Genomic DNA, 23,672 nt, shown 5'->3' with positions numbered 1-23,672 from the left:
TTATTCTGTCCAGTTTGTAAAAAAACAAACATTTTAAGAACGTTTTTTGATGGTTTTTTTTAGTTGTTTGCTCCTCATACACGTGTGTTGTGACTTCATGTTGTAAATTCTCTCATGTCCGTAATGATTGAACAACCAAACAGTAACGTTTAAAAAGCGTCAGACGAACGTCCGTCTAAAACTTTCCAGAAAAAAAAGTTTGACGAATGATGCATCAATAACACTTTTGTGCTAACGTTTTGAGGACGTATCACGAGAGAACGTTGAACGAACGTTCTGTTAACATTGCCGGAGGAACGTTTGTTCACAACGTCGATAGAACCTTGTCAGAACGTTTGCCAAAGTTCCGAGAATGTTCCCCGCAAGCTGTAAACGCTTGTAAACGTTAGTGTAATGCTAGTAAACTAGCTATATTTAAGCTAGCTATTAGCTAGCAAGTTCTTTGTTTAGCTAACAAATGGAGCGATGGATACCTCGTGCACTACGGTTCAGAAGGGGAGTTCGCTTAAGGTTTTTTGCGTGTCCCGTCCTGTCCAGGACGTTCCTGAGATAGACTCCGCATCCACCGCCAGCCTGAGCAGGAGAAAGCGCTTACTGGAACTGTTTACAAAACATCCGTCCATGTTTATATTAATACGCTGCGTATTAGTCCACAAAATCTACAAAATGCAGAGAAGCAAAAAAATTAAGCAAAAGGATGTGAAATAAAACTGCACAGGTTTGGCTTTTTTGATATAAATATATATATTTATATTTTGTCAGGGAAAATTAGCGTTCAGCAATATAAAAAGAAATCAGATTATTTACTTTTCTATAACGTGTTTGAAATGACGTGCAAGAGCTGAAAAGACGTACAGGAAGAAAAACCGGATTCAAAAACAACACACGATAAACACAAACTACACAAACAAGGGCGGAGACAGGAGCGGCTTCAGGACGACAAGCTGGTGAGGAAACACACGGAAGTGCGGACACGATCAGATAAATACGCTAAACACCACGTGCACTGAAAAGTAAAAAGGCGAGAAAGAAAGCTCATTGGTCGCCCGCTATGACATCATCAGCTGCAGTTCAAATGGTGCCAAAACGTACAAGGAATATTAGCAATAAAACAACACCTGTGGAAAAGGGAGAAAACTCAGTGTTTGGATCAATAACACACACACACACACACACACACACACACACACAATGTGGATGAAGTCATCGTCTCTGCGGGAGTGTGTTCCTGCACACACATCCTCACCAACACACTCTGATCCTTTGTGCTAAAACTAAAAGCACAAGTGCTCTCTCACACACACACACACACACACACACACACACACACACACACACACACACCAAACAAAACCAGCGCTCCAAACAACCGTCCCTAATCCACTCCTGAACAGACGGATAAAAGGCAGGAGAGTCAGACTGCTTTTAATTCATCACGTTAACACACAAATCGTCACGTCACATGACCTGCGACTCGTCATTAATATAAAGCTCATACAGCGTGAAGGTTTAGAGCAGCTGGGACGTTAACGCAGCACCGCAGTCGGGAGAAATGTCCTGCTTTTGCCTCCTCCTGTCTCCATTTTCTGGTCAAATATATCATTTAGTCATGATTTAACATTTAAACTTCAAGTTCCAGAAGTTATATGGGTGCGTGTTTGTTTTTTCAGCTTCGTGAACGCGAATCGATTTCCCAAGGAGAGTTTAAATCATACATCATAAGTCCTGAACGTTGGGAGTTTGCACACTGCTTTGAAAGAAAAGAAAGAAAGAAAGAAAGAAAGAAAAGACCAAAGCAGGAAGTTCGAATCCAATCCAGCCTCCTGATTGGCTACTTACCCGCTCCTCTTTCTTTTATAGAATAAGGACGTATTATTAGCTATTCCAAAGCATGTGGGATCCTGCATTCTGATTGGTCGTCAGGTGGCGATTAGTTCTCTATAACAGAGGCTCTGACAGTAGCGCAGGTTTATATTAATGCCCTCGTTCTAATCATAATACGTTACGGTTTCTATAGCAACAGCTCGTTCACAGGGACGTGTACATGATCTTAGTCATGGAGAAATGTGCTTATGTGACGTTTATGGAAGGAGTCTCCAGTGTCAGAAACGAAAGAAAACTAACACACGAGGAGGAAAGAAATCAGAACTAAAACAATAACACTGCAGCTGTTGGTGCTTGGACCCCTAATGAGAGAAGCTACATGAGACCTGTAGCCACACACACACACACACACACACACACACACACACACACACACACACACACATAGAGGAATATTCGAGCTCTAGCTGATTTAAGGCAAAAGCTATAAAAACTGCTTTGATCTAAACCCAGAGAAAAGCGTGATTAATGATGAAGGGAAAAAAAGATGAAACAGCAGCTTATTCAGCAAAGAGGCACCTCCTGGGAGAGAGAGAGAGAGAGAGAGAGAGAGAGAGAGAGAGAGAGAGAGAGAGAGAGAGAGAGAGGGAGAGAGAGAGAGAGAGAGAGAGAGAGAGGGAGAGAGAGAGAGAAATAGGTGGAGAGAAGCAGTGATGGTGAGAAGAAAAAAGGATGGAAAGGAATCTCACACTGGTACAATGGAGACAGAGAGAGAGAATTTGGAGGAGGAGAGCAGATGAAAAGGAGGAGAGGAAGAGAGGATGAGGTGAGGTAGAGGAGGAGGAGGACAGGAGGAGAGGAAAAAAACAAAGGAGGTAAAGAGAGGAACAGGCGCAATGTGGAGGACAGGAAGAGGAGAAAAAGAGGTGGAGGAGAAGAGCGTGAGACGGAAAGGAAGAGAAGAGGAGGAAAGGAAGGAGACAGATCGGTAGGGAAGGAGGAGAGGTAGAGGAAGAGAAGGAAAGGAAAAGAGGAGAATGATGGATAGAGAAGGGGAGGAGAGAAAGAGGAGGAGAGGAACAGGCAGAAAAAGGAGAGGAAGAAGAGAATCAGCAGGTGAGAAATTAAACTTTTCCTCAGGGGGAACGACAGATGGAGAACGGGAAGATGGGGCAAGGACGTCTTCCTCCTGTCCTCTCTGCTGCCATCACCACCTACAGAGATCACACACACACACACACACACACACACACACACACACACACACACACACACACACACACACTGCAGAGAGGAACTCCACAGGGAGAGATGGAGGGAAAGAAACTATGCTGATTTACAAACTCCTTCAAGAGTGTGTGTGTGTGTGTGTGTGTGTGTGTGTGTGTGTAATAAAATCTGTTTCTTCATTACTTCATCCACCTGTCTGTCTACATGTTTTTCTGTCGCCTCATTTATCCATTTGCCTACCTGTCTTCCTGCCCACCTGTCTCTCTACTTGTCTGTCTTCCTGCCCACCTGATAACTGATCAACACACCTGTCTGTCTGTCTGCAAACCCATCCATCAAGATGCTGCCTGGCCATCAGTCAACTACTCCATCACTCCATCCACCCCTCTATCTGGACATCCATGCACCCATATGGATATGTCTGGCCTTCCATTCCTCCATCTGTTTTAGCTAGATTTCTGTCTGGCCATCCATCATCCCCTCCGTTCCTCCATCCCTCCCTCCATTCTTTCATCGGTCCGCCTTCTATCTTATTTCCAGACTGTAAAAGAGCAGCAGATCATGTGTGTTGATGAGACAGCACTGTTTATCTTCCACACACAGCTCGGGGTTCCTCCTGTTGCAGCTGAGCCTGTGTGTGTGTGTGTGTGTGTGTGTGTGTGTGTGTGTGTGTGTGTGTGTGAGAGAGAGAGAGAGAGAGAGAGAGAGAGAGAGAGTGTGTGTGTGTGTGTGAGAGAAAGAGAGAGGATAGAGGAAACAAACAGCTCGTGCACATCCTCGGTTCTCATGCAAGAAGATCATTCAGAGATCTGGCAACCTCACCCAGGAGAAAAGGTCACACTGCAGCACATTCATCTGGGGAGGGAGGGAGAGAGAGAGAGAGAGAGACACGGGGAGAGAGGCGGGGGAGAGAGAGAGAGAGAGACAGGGGAGAGAGGCGGGGGGGGGAGGGAGAGAGAGAGAGAGAGAGAGAGAGAGAGAGAGAGAGAGACAGGGGAGAGAGGCGGGGAGAGAGAGAGAGAGAGAGACAGGTGAGAGAGGCGGGGGAGAGAGAGAGAGAGACAGGGGAGAGAGGCGGGGAGAGAGAGAGAGAGAGAGAGAGAGAGAGAGAGAGAGAGAGAGAGAGAGGGGAGGGAGAGAGAGAGAGAGAGAGAGAGACGGGGGGGGAGAGAGAGAGAGACGGGGAGAGAGAGAGAGGGGGGGGAGAGGGGGGGAGAGAGAGAGAGAGAGAGAGAGAGAGAGACGGGGGGGAGAGAGAGAGACGGGGGAGAGAGGCGGGGAGGGAGAGAGAGAGAGAGAGAGCGAGAGACGGGGGAGAGAGGTGGGGAGAGAGAGAGAGAGAGAGAGAGAGAGAGAGAGAGCGAGAGACGGGGGAGAGAGAGAGAGACGGGGGAGAGAGAGAGACGGGGGAGAGAGAGAGACGGGGGAGAGAGAGAGAGAGACGGGGGAGAGAGAGAGACGGGGGAGAGAGAGAGACGGGGAGAGAGAGAGACGGGGGAGAGAGAGAGACGGGGGAGAGAGAGAGACGGGGGAGAGAGAGAGAGACGGGGGAGAGAGAGAGAGACGGGGAGAGAGAGAGAGACGGGGAGAGAGAGAGAGACGGGGGGAGAGAGAGAGACGGGGGAGAGAGAGAGACGGGGGAGAGAGAGAGACGGGGGAGAGAGAGAGACGGGGGAGAGAGAGAGACGGGGAGAGAGAGAGAGACGCAATATACAACAGTGAGGCTTTGGCTCAGCTTTCTGCTCTGCCTGAGGCCTCAGAATGCCTTTCGATATCTACTTGTCTGTCTGTTCATCAATTCACCAGTCAAACCACCTGTCTATCTGCCTGTCTATCTGCCTGTCTATCTGCATGTCTATCTGCATGTCTATCTGCATGTCTATCTGCCTGTCTATCTGCATGTGCTGTCAGTCTGTCTGTGCATCATTCTATGGTTGTGTTAGTCTATCTCTGTGTGTGTGTGTGTGTGTGTGTGTGTGTGTGTGTGTGTGTGTGTGTATGTATTGATTTCCAATCGCAGTGCAGGAGAATCAGTCAGGGAGTCACACTATAATAGATTTCTCTGCAGAGAGAGAGACCCAGAGAGAAGGAGAGAGAGACAGAGAGAGAGAGACAGACTGAGAGAGAGACAGAGAGAAGGAGAGAGAGAGAGAGAGAGAGAGAGAGAGAGAGAGAGAGAGACAGAGAGAGAGTAACAATAATACTTTTTCAGAAAAGTTTTCCAGATTTTCAATCAAGTAAATAAACGAGTCATTTAACGTTTCTCACTTCGGCCAAAAAAAATACCACAAAACACGCACACACACTAGTGTACAACCACCATTTATTACAATAGTTTTTTTTTTTTTTTTTTTTTACATATATCCAAATACTGATAAATAAAGCCTGTTATAAAAAGCTTGATTCAAAAATCACCAAAAAAACAACAAACAAAAAAAATCCACAATTAATACTTTAATTTTGTACTTTACAGATATTTACACAAATGTAGCCCTTCTTTACACAAATGAAACGGTACCTTTTAGTAAAATACCCTTTTTATTGAACTTTCTGAAGCTGAAGGCAGCGTTAGGACCTGCTGGTTACGCGACGTGCGCTCTCGTCATCATGCAATACTAATAAACAACCTGAACCAAACACCTGTAACCAGCCTCAAAACACACTCGTGTTCATTAGTATCGGAAAAAATAATGCAATAATGAATTCAATAAAGCGATGATCCCTAAAAAAAAATAAAACAAACACAAACACGATGCTAAACTAATGAACAAAAACAAGCATTTTGTAGATGATTGACAGTTTCTTGTCCTTCGTTTGTAGTTTGATTCTTGAGCATTATTTGAAAAGGTTATCTTCTTATTAAAGTGTGTGTGTGTGCGTGAGAGACAGAGTGCTGATGTTTTATTAATAATTTTATCATTAACAGTACTGATTCTAAGACTTTGGCACCATTATGCAGCGCGCAAACAGCGCCCTCTATTGGTCAAACAAAAAAGTGCACTTGATAGGGAGGCTAACAGCAGCACGCCCAATTATCTTCATCTTCGCTTTTGTGAAAAGTTTTTTGGGCGTGTGATGGTGAGGTACGGGTCCACTTGCAAGTTCGTTTCGTTAGAAACCTCGACGCAAACAAAATAACATAAAAACAAACTCGACTGGATAACCGTGTTACTTCTAGCCAATCAGGCGAGGGTGAGTGACATCATAATATCTTTCCAAAAGCATTAGCACAAAATGTTATCATATAAAACCCATTAGGTTAGCTCGCATACTCGTTTCTATAGTAACAGGGACTTGTATGACAGGACAAGAGTCGCTTACGGAGAGTTTTGTAAGGAAATGTTTATCTAACATTTAAGGAAGGAGTCTCCGATGTCAGCACTTTTGTAACACAGGAGTTTACACTTCTTTTCTTGGAAACACGACAAGCTGCGTTTATTTCGTGTAACTGCAGGAGCGAGAGAAAAGAGCGGCTGGCGGAGGAACGACTCCCTTTATAGCTGCTGTAACGCAAGTAACACGTTCATGGAAGTTCCACAACTTTAAATGTAGTTATAAATGGACAAAAAGTACGACGTGTCGCTCTTTAATTGTAATCGTTAGCAAACTGCCGTGGTGTAAGAGGAACAGATCAGTTCAGAGCGACGCACCCGAGGAGAACAGAAATAAAAATGAAATGCGGAAATAAATTAAAAAAACGCGTGTAGACGCGTAGCAACAAAATACCCCCACCATCTCGGTGTTCCACTCGAAAGCAGGCTGCCTGAGTAGGGAACTCGGATAAAGGCTGAACGAAGACTGCCGTTTGAAACGTGTCCTCATTCTGGATTCATTTGATCTGAGAGTCCGAGATGTGACGGGTAGATTAAAAAACGAACAATTTTTTTTTTATCATGATAAGAATATAAAATCAGCTCTGTTCAGTTTTTTTTTCTGAAAACTGCTTCTTTTTATTCTTCTTATTTTTACGAGGTTAATAACAGAAGTGCCTGATCCCGCAGGCGAGGACTCCTTCATCCACATCACATCACGTTCGCTGCTCGGAATACTCCTCACGACGACGCTAACGAACGTTCATCAGTCGCTACGCCAGATCGACTCCACCCCCGACTTGGAATTATTAAATATTCATCACCTACAAACTCGTTCGGGGTTTTTTTGGTTCATGCAAAACCGAATCTAGCTTCTGTTAGGTTCCAGAACATTCATATGGTGCAAAAAAAATCATCAATAAACTGATTGTCTCAGATTAAAGCCGGATCTTTCTGCCTTAATATAAAGTGCTAAATAAAAATAAAAGAATAAAATCAAACGAATTCACGACTAAACGTGACGTCTCTTCAGTGTAACGTTCCTGTTGTTCAGTCACAACTGAGAAAAAATAAAAGGGGGGAAGGGGTTAAATTACACGAAAATATCATAAAAATAAGGTTTTCCTCTCTGTGCAGGTCTTGAAATTAAAGCCATAATAAATCGCTGTTTAAAAAAAAAATCCATTTTATTTCACAAAAATCCAGAGAAAAATAACATTGGGTTATTTATTTATTTATTTATTTATTTATTTTAATTCTTTGAGATATACCCATGCGTATAATCATTCATAACGATACCTGGTGACGGATTGTGGGCGTGGCATAATTTTGCAGGCGTGGCATAATTTGGAAATGTAATTCGTCTTAAACGTTAGGAAACGGTCACCGCGCTTCTGTGGAGATGTCACGCAGCTAGCGGAGCGAACACCGAGTCAGGATTTACGGTTCATGATCAGAAGACGATAATTTCATTTTCTTTCATTTAATTAAGTCACGTTTTTATTGAATTTGCGTCAAATACGGCTGAATTTTTGAGGAGGTTACGTGAATAAAATGGTTCATCTCATGATCAGGAGAAATAATCAAGACCACAGAAGAAGAAGAAGAAGAAGAAGATTGACAAGAACAAAGAAAGGCCACTCGCTGATGACGAAAATAAAAATTAAAAAATGAGGAAATTTGGATGGAAATTTCTAGAACTCGTCACTTCCTGCAGTACAGTGTGGTGAAACTCACACTGCACAAGGGTATTAGTTTGGTTAGTTCAATATCCTTCAGTTAAAAAAAATAAAAATTAAAAATTAAATAATTTTTCTCCCAGAAATCTTCAGGAAAAAACACACAAAGTTCTTTTCTCTTTTCGAAGACGTCTTTAAATAAAACAAAGAAAATGAAAAAAATGTCAAAGTGCCCACAGTGGTGTAATGAACGCGGAGCCGACGCCCGCTCCGGAACCCACACACCCAGATTCCCAGGTGCAGAAGAACGTGTGTGTGTGTGTGTGTGTATGTGTGTGTGTGTGTGTGTATAAGAAAGGAAGGAAAGACGGAGAACTTTTCCCCCGGACCTGTCAGCCTCCGAGCCGAGTCGACACGCACGGCATTGTGGGGGAAAAAAACGGAGAGTGAAGTCAGCAGAAATAAACGTCTTTATGTGCTGAGGGCTCGGGGGCCGCTGCACCCAGGGTTTCTGTCAAACACACACACACACACACACACACTTTAAGCATGTATATTCTCCCATTTCACAGTAATGAATAAACCAGTGTGTGTGCATGTGTGTGTGCGCGTGTGTGTGTGTGTGTGTGTGTGTGTGTGTGTGTGTGTGTGTGTGTGTGTGTGTGTGTGTGTGTGTGTACCTGTAGCCTGGTTCTGTTGGCCTCCTTTTCCTTTCTTCTTTTTCTTCTCCTTCTTGTCTCTGGGTTTAGTGAGCTGCAGCAGGCGGGTGGGGATTTGGCCGTGTGGCTCGGTGGCGCCGCCCTTGTGTCCGGATCCGGAAGAAAACGGGTTCAGGTTCTTGGCTTTACGTTTGGAGTCTGCGCGAGAGAAAACCTCCACACCTTCAGTGTCTTCTGAGGCGGTGGAGGAGGTGCGCCGTCGCTGTTCCACCGAGTCCGGCTGAGACCCAGAGGAGAAGGGAAATGAAACATCTACAGGAATACGCAATACAGGTGTGTGTGTGTGTGTGTGTGTGTGTGTGTGTGTGTGTGCACCTCTGTGTTGTGTTGCTGTGAGTGTAGCTGCTCTTTCTCTCTCTCCAGTCTCCTCTGGTCGTCCCGGAGTCTCAGCAGCTCTCTCTGGTACTCCTCCCTCCTGCTGTCGAGATCCTGCTGCTCCTGCTCCAGCGCCTCGCGTCTCCTCTGCGTCTCCTCCTCCACGGCAACGAGTCTCTCCTCCCTCAGCGCCAGCTCCTCCTCACGTCTCCTCCTCACCTCCTCCTCCTCTCTCCTCTTCCTGTCGTCCTCCTCTCTCCTCCTCCTCTCCTCCTCCCGGACCTTCTCCTCCTGACGGTGCTTCTCCTGCTCCATCAGAGAGCTCGGCCGAGACGAACACGACGACAGGGACGAGACGGAGGACGAGGACGAGACGGAGGGTTGACGGAGGGATAGAGAGCTCAGGGCCTGACGCTGCTCCTCGATGAAGGTGTCTTGCTGGACCACCACAGCCTGAGAGACAGACAGAATTACCTCGGTTATTATTCTACAGTGTTGAAAGCACAAACTTCAGACAGGCTCCGTCTCAAATGACTTAACTTTTTACTACCTTGTTATAAATCCGGAACGGGACGTTCAACAAGCACACTCAGGAGTCCATATACTTTTGGGCCTTGTGGTGTAGAGTCGAGTGTAAGAATGTAGTGCATAGTGTGTGATTTGAGACACAGCCTGGAGTCTGATTGTCTGGCTAGAGACAGAGTGTACGACCCACTGGGGCGAGAGAGAGGGCAGGAGAGAGGGCGAGAGAGAGAGAGAGAGACTCACCTGTAAGGTGCTCAGTAGGTCATGAAGATGAGTGACGCTCTGGAGAACCTGCTGTTAGAGAGAGAGAGAGAGAGAGAGAGAGAGAGAGATTGATTTAGGGTGACTGAGTGGGTAATAGTGGTGCCGTAAGAGTAATGATCAGTCACCTTTCATGTCTTCTCACACACACACACACACACACACACACACCTACCTCACTGTTCCTCTTGTGTAAGAGCAGCAGGCTTGCGGTGCCCCCCTGTGGATGAGACGAGTTACTACAGTTAAACAAAAACAGCCTTTCACACACATCTTAATTATAATTATTAATAACGACAAATTAAATTAAACAGTATTTAATATAATGAAATTAATATTAAATATTTTAAACAATAAAACAATAACAATTAACTAGAACACACACACCTTCTTCAGAACGCTGTCTGACTCGGTTCTCCGCAGATCGTCTGCTTCCTCACGGTCTCCATCTGCAAGCGTGAAGATCAGAAAGAAACAGTTACACACACACACACACACACACACAGATACACATACAAACACAGACACACACACACACACTCAGTCTCTCACTCTTTGAGATGTTCATCTGGTGGCAGTCGAAGCCCCCGAACGTCTCGGCTCTGCGCGGTAAACTCACAGGCCCTGCACACACACTCGAGTCCTCCTGTCCCACACACACCTGCTGTCCCACCACACTGCTGTTCACCAGCTCCTGTAATGTCCCCACTGTGCATGCACACACACACAAATATTAATGTAAATACAAATCCATAATTCTATCAATAAGAATAATAAATAGAGCTGTACAGTAAATGGTGATCTCCGGGGTCCAAGCACTTCTCGTAAACGGCGCCCCCTAGTGGCCAGATGTTGCCATAGAACAATACAGAGAGCCATACACGAACACACTTATCGAGTTTTGTGACGCCAGCTTAGTGTTAGGTGTGTAAAAAGCCCGCTGAAGGCGGACATGTTTGAATTCAGAGATTATTAAAAATCCAGTCAGAGATTAGCAGAAAGATGGAATACACCAAATTTCAGCTCAATTGGACTTCTGGTTTCTGAGGAACAGCTCTCTGAACTCCAAACCCTATGAATATAAACAGCAACTGGACTTCCTGAAAAACAGTAGGCCAACTTTAGCTCCGCCCCCTATGTATGAGCACTTTGCTGATGAACTCAGAATCACGTCCTGTCCTCGTTTCACGCAAGCAATCACATGAGTTATAGCTGTAAATGAGTAAATCACGCTCCGCCTCCTAAAACTTGATTGACGCATGACGGCCATATTGTTTGCAACTCAACATGTTTTTTTATCATTATTAGGTTTCAGTCTTCTGAGTAATTTGTAAAGATACGGTAAAAAATCCTAGGACTAGTTCGCAAAACTGTGTACGCCTCGCATACTATGCAAATTAGTGGGCGGGGCCGAGATTAATTCAGCGCTACCACCAGTACCACCTTCAGTGCTTTGACCCCTAATTATAATAATAATAATAATAATAATAATAATAATAATAATACTCATACCAGTCACTCTGTAGGTGTGTAATTACTGTCACACAACACAAAGTATTGGCACCCCGCGACTTTGGGGAAATTGAGTCGAGAGGCTGCTAATGTGAGATGTGGGGAAGGGGGCGGGGCTTCCAGTGGGTCAGTTAATATTGGAGAGTTTAAGACACTATGCAACTGTCAATCATTCCAGATTCATATGTCGATTGGCTCGTGTGTGCGTGCGTGCGTGTGTGTGTGAGGGAAAATATTTTGCTGTTTTTATTCACTCTACTTCATTCCTGGTCTCACCTTCCTTCAGAGCATCTTTGATGATTGGCTCTCCTTTTGTGACATCATCACCTGTCGCCCTGAACAACATTCTGTTATGGAGAGAGTCTCCGTCCTGATTCGCACAGTCGCACAACTCGCGGAACAGACGCACCTTTTCTTCCAACAGAGTCACGATCTGTTCGTCTTTCTTCTGCAGGTGATCTGAGGGGACACACACACACACACACACACACACACACACAGGATTATTAACTTTCATACACTATGGAATGTCCTATATATTATTAACAATTCAAATCAAAACATTAATGAAAAGTGAAGAGCACTAAATGCCAGTGTGTGTGTGTGTGTGTGTGTGTGTGTGTGTGTGTGTGTGTGTGTGTGTGTGTGTGTGTGTGTGTAAGCGTGTTAACCTCTCATCTCTTTAGCTTTGCTCTCTTGCAGTCTCTTGTCTTCCTCGTTTTCACTCGGGATTCCTTCATCATCATCCTTATCTCTGCAGGAACACGAGGAATCACATCAGTGCTAATGTAACTAACGAGTAGTGGGAATGCACAGCCCCCAGATCAGCGCAAACGTGACTCCCAAATCATCACAGTTTCTCGTGTGTGTGTGTGTGTGTGTGTGTGTGTGTGTGTGTGTGTGTGTGTGTGTCTCACATGGAGTTGGTGGCGTTCTGGATGAGCTGCATCCATGTGTTCCTCTCGTCTTTAGTGCTGGCGTGAACCTCCACCATCTCGGGCCTCTCGATCCCCGCCGTGATGAAGAACAGCCCGCGCTCCTCGTTCGCCACCTCCCTCACGATCAGCTTCTGCAGCGAGATCACCGTGCTGCGCTGGTCCTGTACCACACCACACATCATGTTATATACACACACACACCACTTTTTTCTTCTTCCTTGTGTGTGTGTGTGTGTGTGTGTGTGTGTGTGTGTGTGTGTGTGTGTGTGTGTGTGTGTGTGTGTGTTTAACATACCAGTGAGGCAAAAACGTATTTCTGATCTTTTTCCTGCAGGAACACAAACACATCGGACAGCAGCAATGCTTGCACATCTGTAAGCATACACACACACACACACACACACACACACACACACACACACACACACACACACACACACACACACACACCTGTTAGGTGATGTACAGAACACATGCATTTGTTGCAGACTAAAAGTAATACACAATAATACACTAACAAAACTGTTACAGTAACACACTAACTACTGTAACACACTACTTTAACACACACACACACTAACTACTGTAACACACTACTTTAACACACACACACACACACACTAACTACTGTAACACACTACTTTAACACACACACACACTAACTACTGTAACACACTACTTTAACACACACACACACTAACTACTGTAACACACTACTTTAACACACACACACTAACTACTGTAACACACTACTTTAACACACACACACACTAACTACTGTAACACACTACTTTAACACACACACACTAACTACTGTAACACACTACTTTAACACACACACACTAACTACTTTAACACACACACACACACACACACTAACTACTGTAACACACTACTTTAACACACACACACACACACTAACTACTGTAACACACTACTTTAACACACACACACACACTAACTACTGTAACACACTACTTTAACACACACACACACACTAACTACTGTAACACACTACTTTAACACACACACACACACTAACTACTGTAACACACTACTTTAACACACACACACACTAACTACTGTAACACACTACTTTAACACACACACACACTAACTACTGTAACACACTACTTTAACACACACACACACACTAACTACTGTAACACACTACTTTAACACACACACACACACTAACTACTGTAACACACTACTTTAACACACACACACACTAACTACTGTAACACACTACTTTGACACACACACACACTAACTACTGTAACACACTACTTTGACACACACACACACACACACACCGGCTACTGTAACTCACTCACTGACTCTACTGTAACACACTGACTCTACTGTAGCACACTACTTTAACACACACACACACACACACTAACTACTGTAACACACACACACACACACTAACTACTGTAACACACACTGACTCTACCGTAACACACTACTGTAACACACACTGACTCTACTGTAGCACACACTAACTACTGTAGCACACGCACTGACACACCTTTCAGTCGCCCGGCTACATTTTTGAGCTGCAGCGGGCCGTCATGCAAAAGTTTTCGCCCCCTGATCAAATCCTCTCTGGCGAACATCTGACCGCTTTTCATCCTCATGATGGATTTGCTGTCTGTGCGGCTGTACACCTCCTTCAGCCTCCTCCTCTTCTCGTACTCGTTTACTTTAGAGTCCACGCCCGTTAGCACCTCCTTCACCTGCCGCAGAGCCTCGGCAACATCCGCCTGCTCCTCCTCCGGCTCTAAACCACCGCACAGAGCACATACACATTCGTGAACACAGCTTAACTCAATCAACATTACTAACATAGTAGCTTAACACAATATTCCAATTAACATAGAAATTAGCATATTAGCATAATTAATTCCACTGAAATATTTTGGGCTTTCTTTTAGTTTATGATGCAGTACTGTCAGCTGATGCGTTTTTTTCATTATGTTGTAGAAACAACAATGTTGTGTGTGTGCGCGTGTTACCTCGGGTGTGCTGCAGGAGTCTCTGCAGCAGGACGGGGTATTTGGTGATACGCTGTGTGACTAACAGGATACACTCAGGAATACTCAACCTCCTCACCACCGCACTGCTCATCTTTTTCTGCAGCACACACACATACACACACACACACACACACACACAGAGACAGAGAGAGAGAGAGAGAGAGAGCTGTTACTGTGTGTGTAGACACTGATGAGTTTATCTGAAGCCAGAATAAAGCTACAGGGAAAAAAACAATACAGAATGTGAAATTAAATAAATAATATTAAGAATAATAATGAAGATCAAAGGGATGATTTGGAAATAGCAGTCCACAAAACAAACAAACAAATATTACATTTGTACTCTTTGGGTGGACATTAAATGTTTTATTAATTCTATGTTCTAATAAATAATGTAAGTGTTAATAAATATATATATATATTTTTTTTTATATATATATTTTGTGATTCAGTTCACTAACACAAACTTCTTTTCTTTTTACATATTTATACAGAATTTAATTTACTTCATATATAAATATAACGAGTTACTTAAAAACGCAAAGATGGAGTAGATAGATAGAGGGATGGATGGATGGAAAAATGGATAGATGGATGGATAGATAGAGTAGATAGACAGATGGATGGACGGATAGATGGTGGATAGATAGAGTAGATAGACAGAGAGATGGATGGACGGATAGATGGATGGATGGATAGAGTAGATAGACAGAGAGATGGATGGACGGATAGATGGATGGATGGATAGAGTAGATAGACAGAGAGAAAGAGTAAATATTTTAACCCACATCACGTCAAACATTCAACAATTCGGGTTAAAAAATAAAAGTAAATCAGATGTGTGTGAATGTTTTCAGAGTATCGCCCTGCCCTGTTTAAACCAGACTTAAGAGTGTGTGTGTGTGTGTGTGTGTGTGTGTGTGTGTGTGTGTGTGTAAACCTTGATGAAGGCCTGAAAGCGTTTGTCGCGTGTGTGTAGCTCTTTGTAGACGTTCACAGCCTCGTTGTGGCGGCTGCAGAATTTCCCGTAAACTTTCTTCATATTTTCAGCGTTGGAGCCAGTCACCTACACACACACACACACACACACACACACACACACACACACACACACACACACACACACGTAATTTTATCTGAAACTAATATGTGATAAAACAATCCAGCTCTATATTAATTATTACTACAATACAATTCTTTATTTTAAAAATATGTATATATTTATCACTATTCACAAATTACACAAAATATAGTGAATGTGGTGGGTGTGGGTGGGTGTGGGTGGGTGTGGGTGAATGTGGGTGAATGTGGGAGGGTGTGGTGAATGTGGGTGAATGTGGGTGAATGTGTCTGTGTGTGTGTGTGTGTGTGAATGTGGGAGGGTGTTGGAGGGTGTGGTGATCACCTGGTCGAGCAGCACGTCTCCGATCCTGCGGATGACGAAGCCTCCGTCGTTCCCCCGCTGCGCCTCCCTCCGTCTCTCCAGCAGGTGTGTGAGGAAGTGTGTGTGCAGCTCCAGCAGCTCCTCCAGCACAGGGAACATCTTCTCCAGCGTCTGCACCTCCACCTGCACCTCCTTCTGCAGACCCTTACTGTACACGTCAGCCATGATGCGCAGAGTCCGCAGGTGGTGCATCTCCGTCTGGATCAACTCTGTACACACACCGGGGGACAAGGACACGTCATACATTACAGAGAGAGAGAGAGAGAGAGAGAGAGAGAGAGAGAGAGAGAGAGAAGGAAGTAAGGGAAGAAAGGAAAGAACTTAGGAAAGGAAAAGTAATGAAAGATATACGGAAGTGAAGGAAAGAAAGAAGAAAAATAAAGCAGAAAGAAGGAAAGAAGGACAAATGAGTGAGAAAGGAAAGAAGAAAGGAAAGCATGGAGAGAAGAACTGAAAGTAAGGTAAGAAAGGAAGGGAGGAAATAAAGTCTTCCTGTAGGTCCTGAGCTGCTTTGTGGTCTTACCGTAGATGACGTCCTGCCTCTTGATGACGTCTTTTTTCAGCTGTTTCAGATATTTTTTATCCACAGTGAAGCTCCAGGAATCGGCTTCCAGCTCCTTCACGTCTGCCTCGAACTCCGCCATCAGGTGACCGTCCATCAGCTCCGTACCTGAACACCAGCCACGCACGTGCGCCGTAATCACACAATCATCAGTCACAGCGCGTTCACGCAACGCAAGCCACATGGAATCGGTTTCCCCAATAAATACAGGATCAGGCATGTTCGTTATTAAAGTAAATAAATTAATAAACAAATAAAGCTACAGACTGAGAAGAATTGAGGGAAAAAACGGAAAGATGGAAGGATGGGTGGATGTATAGAGTAGACTGATAGAGAGATTGATGGATGGAAAATATGACAGATGGATAGAGTAGATAGACAGAGAGGGATCGATGGAAAAATGGATAGATGGATACATAGAGTAGATGGATGGATGGATGGATGGATGGATGGGTAAAGTAGATAGACAGAGTAGATGGATAGCTGGATAAAGTAGATAGACAGAGTAGATGGATGGATGGATGGATGGATGGATGGATAAAGTAGATAGAGAGAAGATGGATGGATGGATAGAGTAGATAGATAGAGAGATGGATGGATGGATGGATAAAGTAGATAGACAGAGAGTAGATAGACGGATGGATGGATGGATAAAGTAGATAGACAGAGAGAAGATGGATGGATGGATAGAGTAGATAGATAGATGGATGGATGGATGGATGGATAAAGTAGATAGACAGTAGATGGATGGATAGATAGAGTAGATAGATAGAGAGATGGATGGAGGGAACAATGGATAGATAGAGAAATAAAGAAAGAAATATGTAAATAAATAAATAAATAAGCACAAAAGCAGCTAATCTATAAATAAGTTAATTACTGGATAAAAAGAAGGAAATGTGTAAACAAACAAAAATAAATATTCGAATATTAGAATCGGATGAAAGTCGTTCTTTATTGTGAGTATTGTCGAGCGTTAATCTTTAAATAATCTCAAGAAAGAAGAACTGGGCTCGTAATGTTCCGGGTAATTCTGATCATTATTTATCGTACAGATGAGAGGATAAAGTTGCAGTAAACGGCGAGTGAACACAGCGGCGCGGGCAGAACGCTACAGCGGTGAGCTTTACCTTCGTCAGTGAGAGACTCGGTCGACTCGTTCACTTTCCCCATCTTATGGAGCGAGTCTGTGGACTGAGAGAGAATCCTCAGAGCTTTCAGAGGAGCCTCGTCCAACTGCCTGCAGACCAGAGGAACACAAGAACCTCATTAACTAAACCTCCTCCTTTCATCCACTCTCATTTCACACCACTCCGACACGCAGGACTTCTAACCGTACAACAAACCACGTCGACATTCTCTCTCTGTTAGTAAACTGGTGGAGTGGTAGAATGGAGGAGTGGTGGAGTGGTGGAATGGTGGAATGGAGGAGTGGAGGAGCGGTGGAGTGGTGGAGTGGAGGAGTGGTGGAGTGGTTTAGTGGAGGAGTGGAGGAGTGGTGGAATGGTGGAGTGGAGGAATGGTGGAGTGGAGGAGTGGTGGTGGAGTGGAGGAGTGGTTTAGTGGAGGAGTGGTGGAGTGGAGGAGTGGTGGAGTGGAGGAGTGGTGGAGTGGAGGAGTGGTGGAGTGGTTTAGTGGAGGAGTGGAGGAGTGGTGGAGTGGTTTAGTGGAGGAGTGGTGGTGGAATGGTGGAGTGGAGGAGTGGTTTAGTGGAGGAGTGGTGGAGTGGAGGAGTGGTGGAGTGGAGGAGTGGTGGAGTGGAGGAGTGGTGGAGTGGTTTAGTGGAGGAGTGGAGGAGTGGTGGAGTGGTTTAGTGGAGGAGTGGTGGTGGAATGGTGGAGTGGAGGAGTGGTTTAGTGGAGGAGTGGTGGAGTGGAGGAGTGGTGGAGGAGTGGAGGAGTGGTGGAGTGGAGGAGTGGTGGAGGAGTGGAGGAGTGGTGGAGTGGAGGAGTGGTTTAGTGGAGGAGTGGAGGAGTGGTGGAGTGGAGGAGTGGTGGAGTGGAGGAGTGGTGGAATGGAGGAGTGGTGGAATGGAGGAGTGGTGGAATGGTGGAGTGGAGGAGTGGTTTAGTGGAGGAGTGGTGGAATGGAGGAGTGGTGGTGGAATGGTGGAGTGGAGGAGTGGAGGAGTGGTTTAGTGGAGGAGTGGTGGAATGGAGGAGTGGTGGTGGAATGGTGGAGTGGAGGAGTGGAGGAGTGGTGGACTGGAGGAGTGGTGGAGTGGAGGAGTGGTGGAATGGAGGAGTGGTGGAATGGAGGAGTGGAGGAGTGGTTTAGTGGAGGAGTGGTGGAATGGAGGAGTGGTGGTGGAATGGTGGAGTGGAGGAGTGGAGGAGTGGTTTAGTGGAGGAGTGGTGGACTGGTACCCTGCGATGTTGCTGATGGAGATGCTTTTGGACAGAGCGCCGCTGTTAAACGGCATGATACTGGAGTTTTTCCGCGGAGGAGCGACGAGAGGAGACGCCTGATCCTCAGGAAGCAAGAAAGTGGACCAGGGACGCTCTCGCGCTGATGCGGCTAAACGTCAAGAACAAAGAAGAAACATGTATTGATATGCAGCGTGAGATAAAAGCACAAAACACCAACCAAACATAGCAAGGATATATTTCCAGAACATTCCCTCGACATCAAGTCCGTCACGGATCACGTCTCTACACACAACACACACTATCACTTGAGGCAAGAAAATCTCGAAGATACCCAACCATAACAATAAATCTAACTAGCAAAGACAATGAACATATTTAGCACTTATATAAACAAATATACAGTACATGTATGGTAAATAAGCAGTTTGGGGGCGGAGCTACGAATACATCTCAGCAAGTGCGAATTGCTTAAAAAAAACAACCGTACAGCTAGCATTATCGGCCGATGCGCAAGGCTTGAATATCGCTAATCGATATCGCGGGAATAAAAAACAGTATTGTACCATCTCTAGACTCAACGTCTCGTTACTGGGTACGCAACCGGACTCCACCTGCTCCGACCCCCCACCACCACCACACACACACACACCCCTCCCCCACTTCCTGGCCAAAGAGCACCGTGATAAACTTGTGTGTATGACCTGAGATAAGATAAGACTTTATTCATGCTGGAGGAAAATTTCTTGACAACAGGATTAAGAGAAATTATTACCGAACGCCACGTGTCGAGAAATGTTTTTACAGACCATGATAGATCTGAGAAAGAACGACTCTAATTGAAAGTAACCGTGCTGATAGAAAACTGCGTATTCAGAGATAATGGCGGATAAAATCGTTGGCCCCCCCCCATCCCATGATGCTAGAAAACACTCGCACTATAACACTGACATTTAATCAAACTATTAATAAGCATATTAATGTGTTTGGGTTTATATACAGTATATATACACATGTAGCAAACCATAGTGTGACATAGTGACAGAAGGTCATTATGTCACAATAAAATACTGTATACTCGTACTGTATAAACACAAAAACTTTACCAATAAACTTACATTTGCCTCGTGAGAGAAGTCCGGGTGGAGGAGCCGAATCAGTGACCGACTGCTGCTGCAGTTCACAGAAATAAAATTCATAGATCAGATCAGATCATATAATCACCAAGCGGCAGCCAGTAACATGCACGATCTGTCCTTCCTTGAAGAAAGTTCAGCGTGCGCACACACACACACACACACACACACACACACACACACACACAGAGAGTAATTTACCTTCATCTTGACTTTAGCGCACACGGGGAGTGCGTCTCTGCAGCCTTTATGGACGTGAACATTGCAGTCTGAAAATAAATAAATAAATATTCTTTTTGTGTCACATGCGTTTCCTTATTTACGGATTTTTCCTTTTCGGCGTTCGAGACTCGTGACACCTCTGCTGGATGTACACACCCTTTTACAGAGCAGAGTGTGACCTTTGCCCTTTTTTTGGTGTGTGTTTGACATTTTTTTTTACAACACAAATCATAAAAATGTGCACAAAAACAACGCAACACTGAAGAGAGTGCAGGAGGTCGAGATTTACGTGGGGTAATAACCGCGAGATACACGTCGAAAGTGCACAATTTAAATTGTGACGTCTTGAAATGTTTTACAAAAAGTGTGTTTGACGTCACTAAAATAGATTATATAGCTTAAAAAAGATTACATACACTCTGTAAAACTGTATTTAATGGAGTTTTAAAAAGCAAAAAATTAATGAAAATATTCAACTGTACTGTTATATATAACTAGTTTACAGCGTGGTGCGGGTCATTAGTGTTATATATAACTAGTTTACGGTGTGGTGCGTGTCATTAGTGTTATATATAACTAGTTTACGGTGTGGTGCGGGTCATTAGTGTTATATATAACTAGTTTACGGCGTGGTGCAGGTCATTAGTGTTATATATAACTAGTTTACAGCATGGTGCGGGTCATTAGTGTTATATATAACTAGTTTACAGCGTGGTGCGTGTCATTAGTGTTATATATAACTAGTTTACAGCGTGGTGCGGGTCATTAGTGTTATATATAACTAGTTTACAGCATGGTGCGGGTCATTAGTGTTATATATAACTAGTTTACGGTGTGGTGCGGGTCATTAGTGTTATATATAACTAGTTTACGGTGTGGTGCGGGTCATTAGTGTTATATATAACTAGTTTACGGTGTGGTGCGGGTCATTAGTGTTATATATAACTAGTTTACAGCGTGGTGCGTGTCATTAGTGTTATATATAACTAGTTTACAGCGTGGTGCGGGTCATTAGTGTTATATATAACTAGTTTACGGTGTGGTGCGTGTCATTAGTGTTATATATAACTAGTTTACAGTGTGGTGTGGGTCATTAGAGTTATATGTATAACTAGTTTACAGCGTGGTGCGTGTCATTAGTGTTATATATAACTAGTTTAGAGTGTGGTGCGGGTCATTAGTGTTATATATAACTAGTTTACAGCATGGTGCGTGTCATTAGTGTTATATATAACTAGTTTAGAGTGTGGTGCGGGTCATTAGTGTTATATATAACTAGTTTACAGCGTGGTGCGTGTCATTAGTGTTATATATAACTAGTTTACAGCGTGGTGCGTGTCATTAGAGTTATATATAACTAGTTTACAGCGTGGTGCGGGTCATTAGAGTTATATATAACTAGTTTACAGTGTGGTGCGGGTCATTAGAGTTATATATAACTAGTTTACAGTGTGGTGCGGGTCATTAGAGTTATATGTATAACTAGTTTACAGCGTGGTGCGGGTCATTAGAGTTATATATAACTAGTTTAGAGTGTGGTGCGGGTCATTAGAGTTAGATGTATAACTAGTTTACAGCGTGGTGTAAATGTTTGTTTATTGTTAATAAAGTGTGTCACTCTTGACTGCAGGTCATATTGATCACTTTTGCCTCGAGTCTATTTTATTCTTTAAAAAAACCTTGTTTCCAAGCAGCAGGAAACTGTTTACAGACTGAAACAGCAGAACGAAATGAAAAAGGAAAGCGCAGCAAAAGAACATAGCATGCATTTGCCTATGTGCACAGATGTGTGTGTGTGTGTGTGCGTGTGAGTGTGTGCATGTGTGTGAGTGTGCAGCCAGTCTTGCATAAGGTTGCATCACTCCACCACCCCAACCTTCCACCCTAACACAGCTGGATCAGCACGCACGCACACACACACACACACACACACACACACACACACACACACACACACAGCATTACTAATACAGTCATACAGGGCATTTAAAAAGACAGCAGGAAAAATTATATCATTTATTAATTATTTTTTACTGCAGTGTTTAAAATGATTTGAATAAACTCATTTCCTGTTTTTGATTTTATCCGAACTCGACTACAGCGGAGTTTCACACACATCAGAAATAAAGCTAAAAGAGAAGCTAAAGAAAAAGAGACAGGAAAATGTCAAAAAAGAAAGAAAAAGATATAGATATAGAGATGGAGAGGTAGTTTATCGTACTTGTGCAGGTGACAGCATCCTTCGTGCTGATTGGTCGGCTGCATTGTAGGCATGGGCTGGAGGGTGGGGTCAGGGTGGAGCTAAACAGGTGACCATTGGAGCTCTTCTTCTCCTTACCATCTTTATTCTTGTCACGGTCTTTTTCCTGTACGCGCACACACACACACACACACACACATCAAAACAAACAAATGTACATATGGCAAACAAAAGCTTCTTCTAATCAACACACACACACACACACACCTCTACACGCACACCAACACACACACCTCTACACACACACCAACACACCAACACACACACCTCTACACACACACACCTCTACACACACACACACACCTCTACACACACCTCTACACGCATACCAACACACACACACCTCTACACGCACACCAACACACACACACACCTCTACACACACACACACCTCTACACACACACCTCTACACACACACACCTCTACACACACACACACCTCTACACACACACACACCTCTACACACACACACACACACCTCTACACACACACACACACACCTCTACACACACACACACACACCTCTACACACACACACACACACACCTCTACACACACACACACACACCTCTACACACACACACACACACCTCTACACACACACACACACCTCTACACACACACACCTCTACACACACACACCTCTACACACACACACCTCTACACACACACACCTCTACACACACACACCTCTACACACACACACACCTCTACACACACACACACACACCTCTACACACACACACACACACACCTCTACACACACACACACACACACCTCTACACACACACACACACACACCTCTACACACACACACACACACACACCTCTACACACACACACACCTCTACACACACACACCTCTACACACACACACCTCTACACACACACACCTCTACACACACACACCTCTACACACACACACCTCTACACACACACCTCTACACACACACCTCTACACACACACCTCTACACACACACACACCTCTACACACACACACACCTCTACACACCTCTACACACACACACACCTCTACACACCTCTACACACACACACACCTCTACACACACACACACCTCTACACACACACACACCTCTACACACACACACACACCTCTACACACACACACCTCTACACACACACACACACACACACACACCTCTACACACACACACCTCTACACACACACACCTACACACACCTCTACACACACACACACACACCTCTACACACACACACACCTCTACACACACACACACCTCTACACACACACACACCTCTACACACACACACACCTCTACACACACACACACACACCTCTA

General features: G+C 44.4%; 1 protein-coding gene and 1 long non-coding RNA gene across 10 annotated transcripts in view; both read right to left on the bottom strand.

The window, feature by feature from the left end:
- Nucleotides 1-5,493: 5,493 nt before the first annotated feature.
- Nucleotides 5,494-23,672, bottom strand: part of akap13 (A-kinase anchoring protein 13) — a 71,916-nt gene continuing 53,737 nt past the window's right edge. For 5 of the 7 annotated variants that reach the window (XM_053682174.1, XM_053682177.1, XM_053682178.1 and 2 more), the window contains 21 exons: nucleotides 22,308-22,452; nucleotides 20,066-20,133; nucleotides 19,847-19,901; nucleotides 18,729-18,879; nucleotides 17,493-17,602; nucleotides 16,324-16,470; nucleotides 15,762-16,009; nucleotides 15,297-15,422; nucleotides 14,336-14,453; nucleotides 13,849-14,100; nucleotides 12,610-12,686; nucleotides 12,294-12,475; nucleotides 12,048-12,130; nucleotides 11,653-11,835; nucleotides 10,417-10,572; nucleotides 10,252-10,313; nucleotides 10,040-10,084; nucleotides 9,847-9,897; nucleotides 9,079-9,531; nucleotides 8,725-8,983; nucleotides 5,494-8,555 (listed from right to left, as the gene is read on the bottom strand). In XM_053682174.1, coding sequence (XP_053538149.1) covers nucleotides 8,497-8,555; nucleotides 8,725-8,983; nucleotides 9,079-9,531; nucleotides 9,847-9,897; nucleotides 10,040-10,084; nucleotides 10,252-10,313; nucleotides 10,417-10,572; nucleotides 11,653-11,835; nucleotides 12,048-12,130; nucleotides 12,294-12,475; nucleotides 12,610-12,686; nucleotides 13,849-14,100; nucleotides 14,336-14,453; nucleotides 15,297-15,422; nucleotides 15,762-16,009; nucleotides 16,324-16,470; nucleotides 17,493-17,602; nucleotides 18,729-18,879; nucleotides 19,847-19,901; nucleotides 20,066-20,133; nucleotides 22,308-22,452 — 3,030 coding nt within the window. In that variant the 3' untranslated portion in view covers nucleotides 5,494-8,496. The remainder of the gene's footprint in view (nucleotides 8,556-8,724; nucleotides 8,984-9,078; nucleotides 9,532-9,846; nucleotides 9,898-10,039; nucleotides 10,085-10,251; nucleotides 10,314-10,416; nucleotides 10,573-11,652; nucleotides 11,836-12,047; nucleotides 12,131-12,293; nucleotides 12,476-12,609; nucleotides 12,687-13,848; nucleotides 14,101-14,335; nucleotides 14,454-15,296; nucleotides 15,423-15,761; nucleotides 16,010-16,323; nucleotides 16,471-17,492; nucleotides 17,603-18,728; nucleotides 18,880-19,846; nucleotides 19,902-20,065; nucleotides 20,134-22,307; nucleotides 22,453-23,672) is intronic. The other 2 variants (XM_053682176.1, XM_053682175.1) reach the window with 2 other exon arrangements.
- The window catches only part of LOC128633464 (uncharacterized), a 2,053-nt gene continuing 839 nt past the window's right edge, over nucleotides 22,459-23,672 (bottom strand). The window contains exons 2-4 of one of the 3 annotated variants that reach the window (XR_008396850.1): nucleotides 23,400-23,672; nucleotides 22,870-23,361; nucleotides 22,459-22,579 (exon numbers count right to left, since the gene is read on the bottom strand). The exon at nucleotides 23,400-23,672 is cut by the window's right edge and continues 283 nt beyond it. This is a non-coding gene — a long non-coding RNA (uncharacterized LOC128633464). Of the gene's footprint in view, nucleotides 23,362-23,399 lie in introns of all 3 variants that reach the window. The other 2 variants (XR_008396849.1, XR_008396851.1) reach the window with 2 other exon arrangements.

The sequence above is a fragment of the Ictalurus punctatus genome, chromosome 8 (genome assembly GCF_001660625.3).
Source record: "Ictalurus punctatus breed USDA103 chromosome 8, Coco_2.0, whole genome shotgun sequence".
NCBI classification, from domain to species: Eukaryota; Metazoa; Chordata; class Actinopteri; order Siluriformes; family Ictaluridae; genus Ictalurus; species Ictalurus punctatus.
Note: the sequence above shows the minus strand (reverse complement) of the source record. Positions and strands in the feature narration are given on the sequence as shown.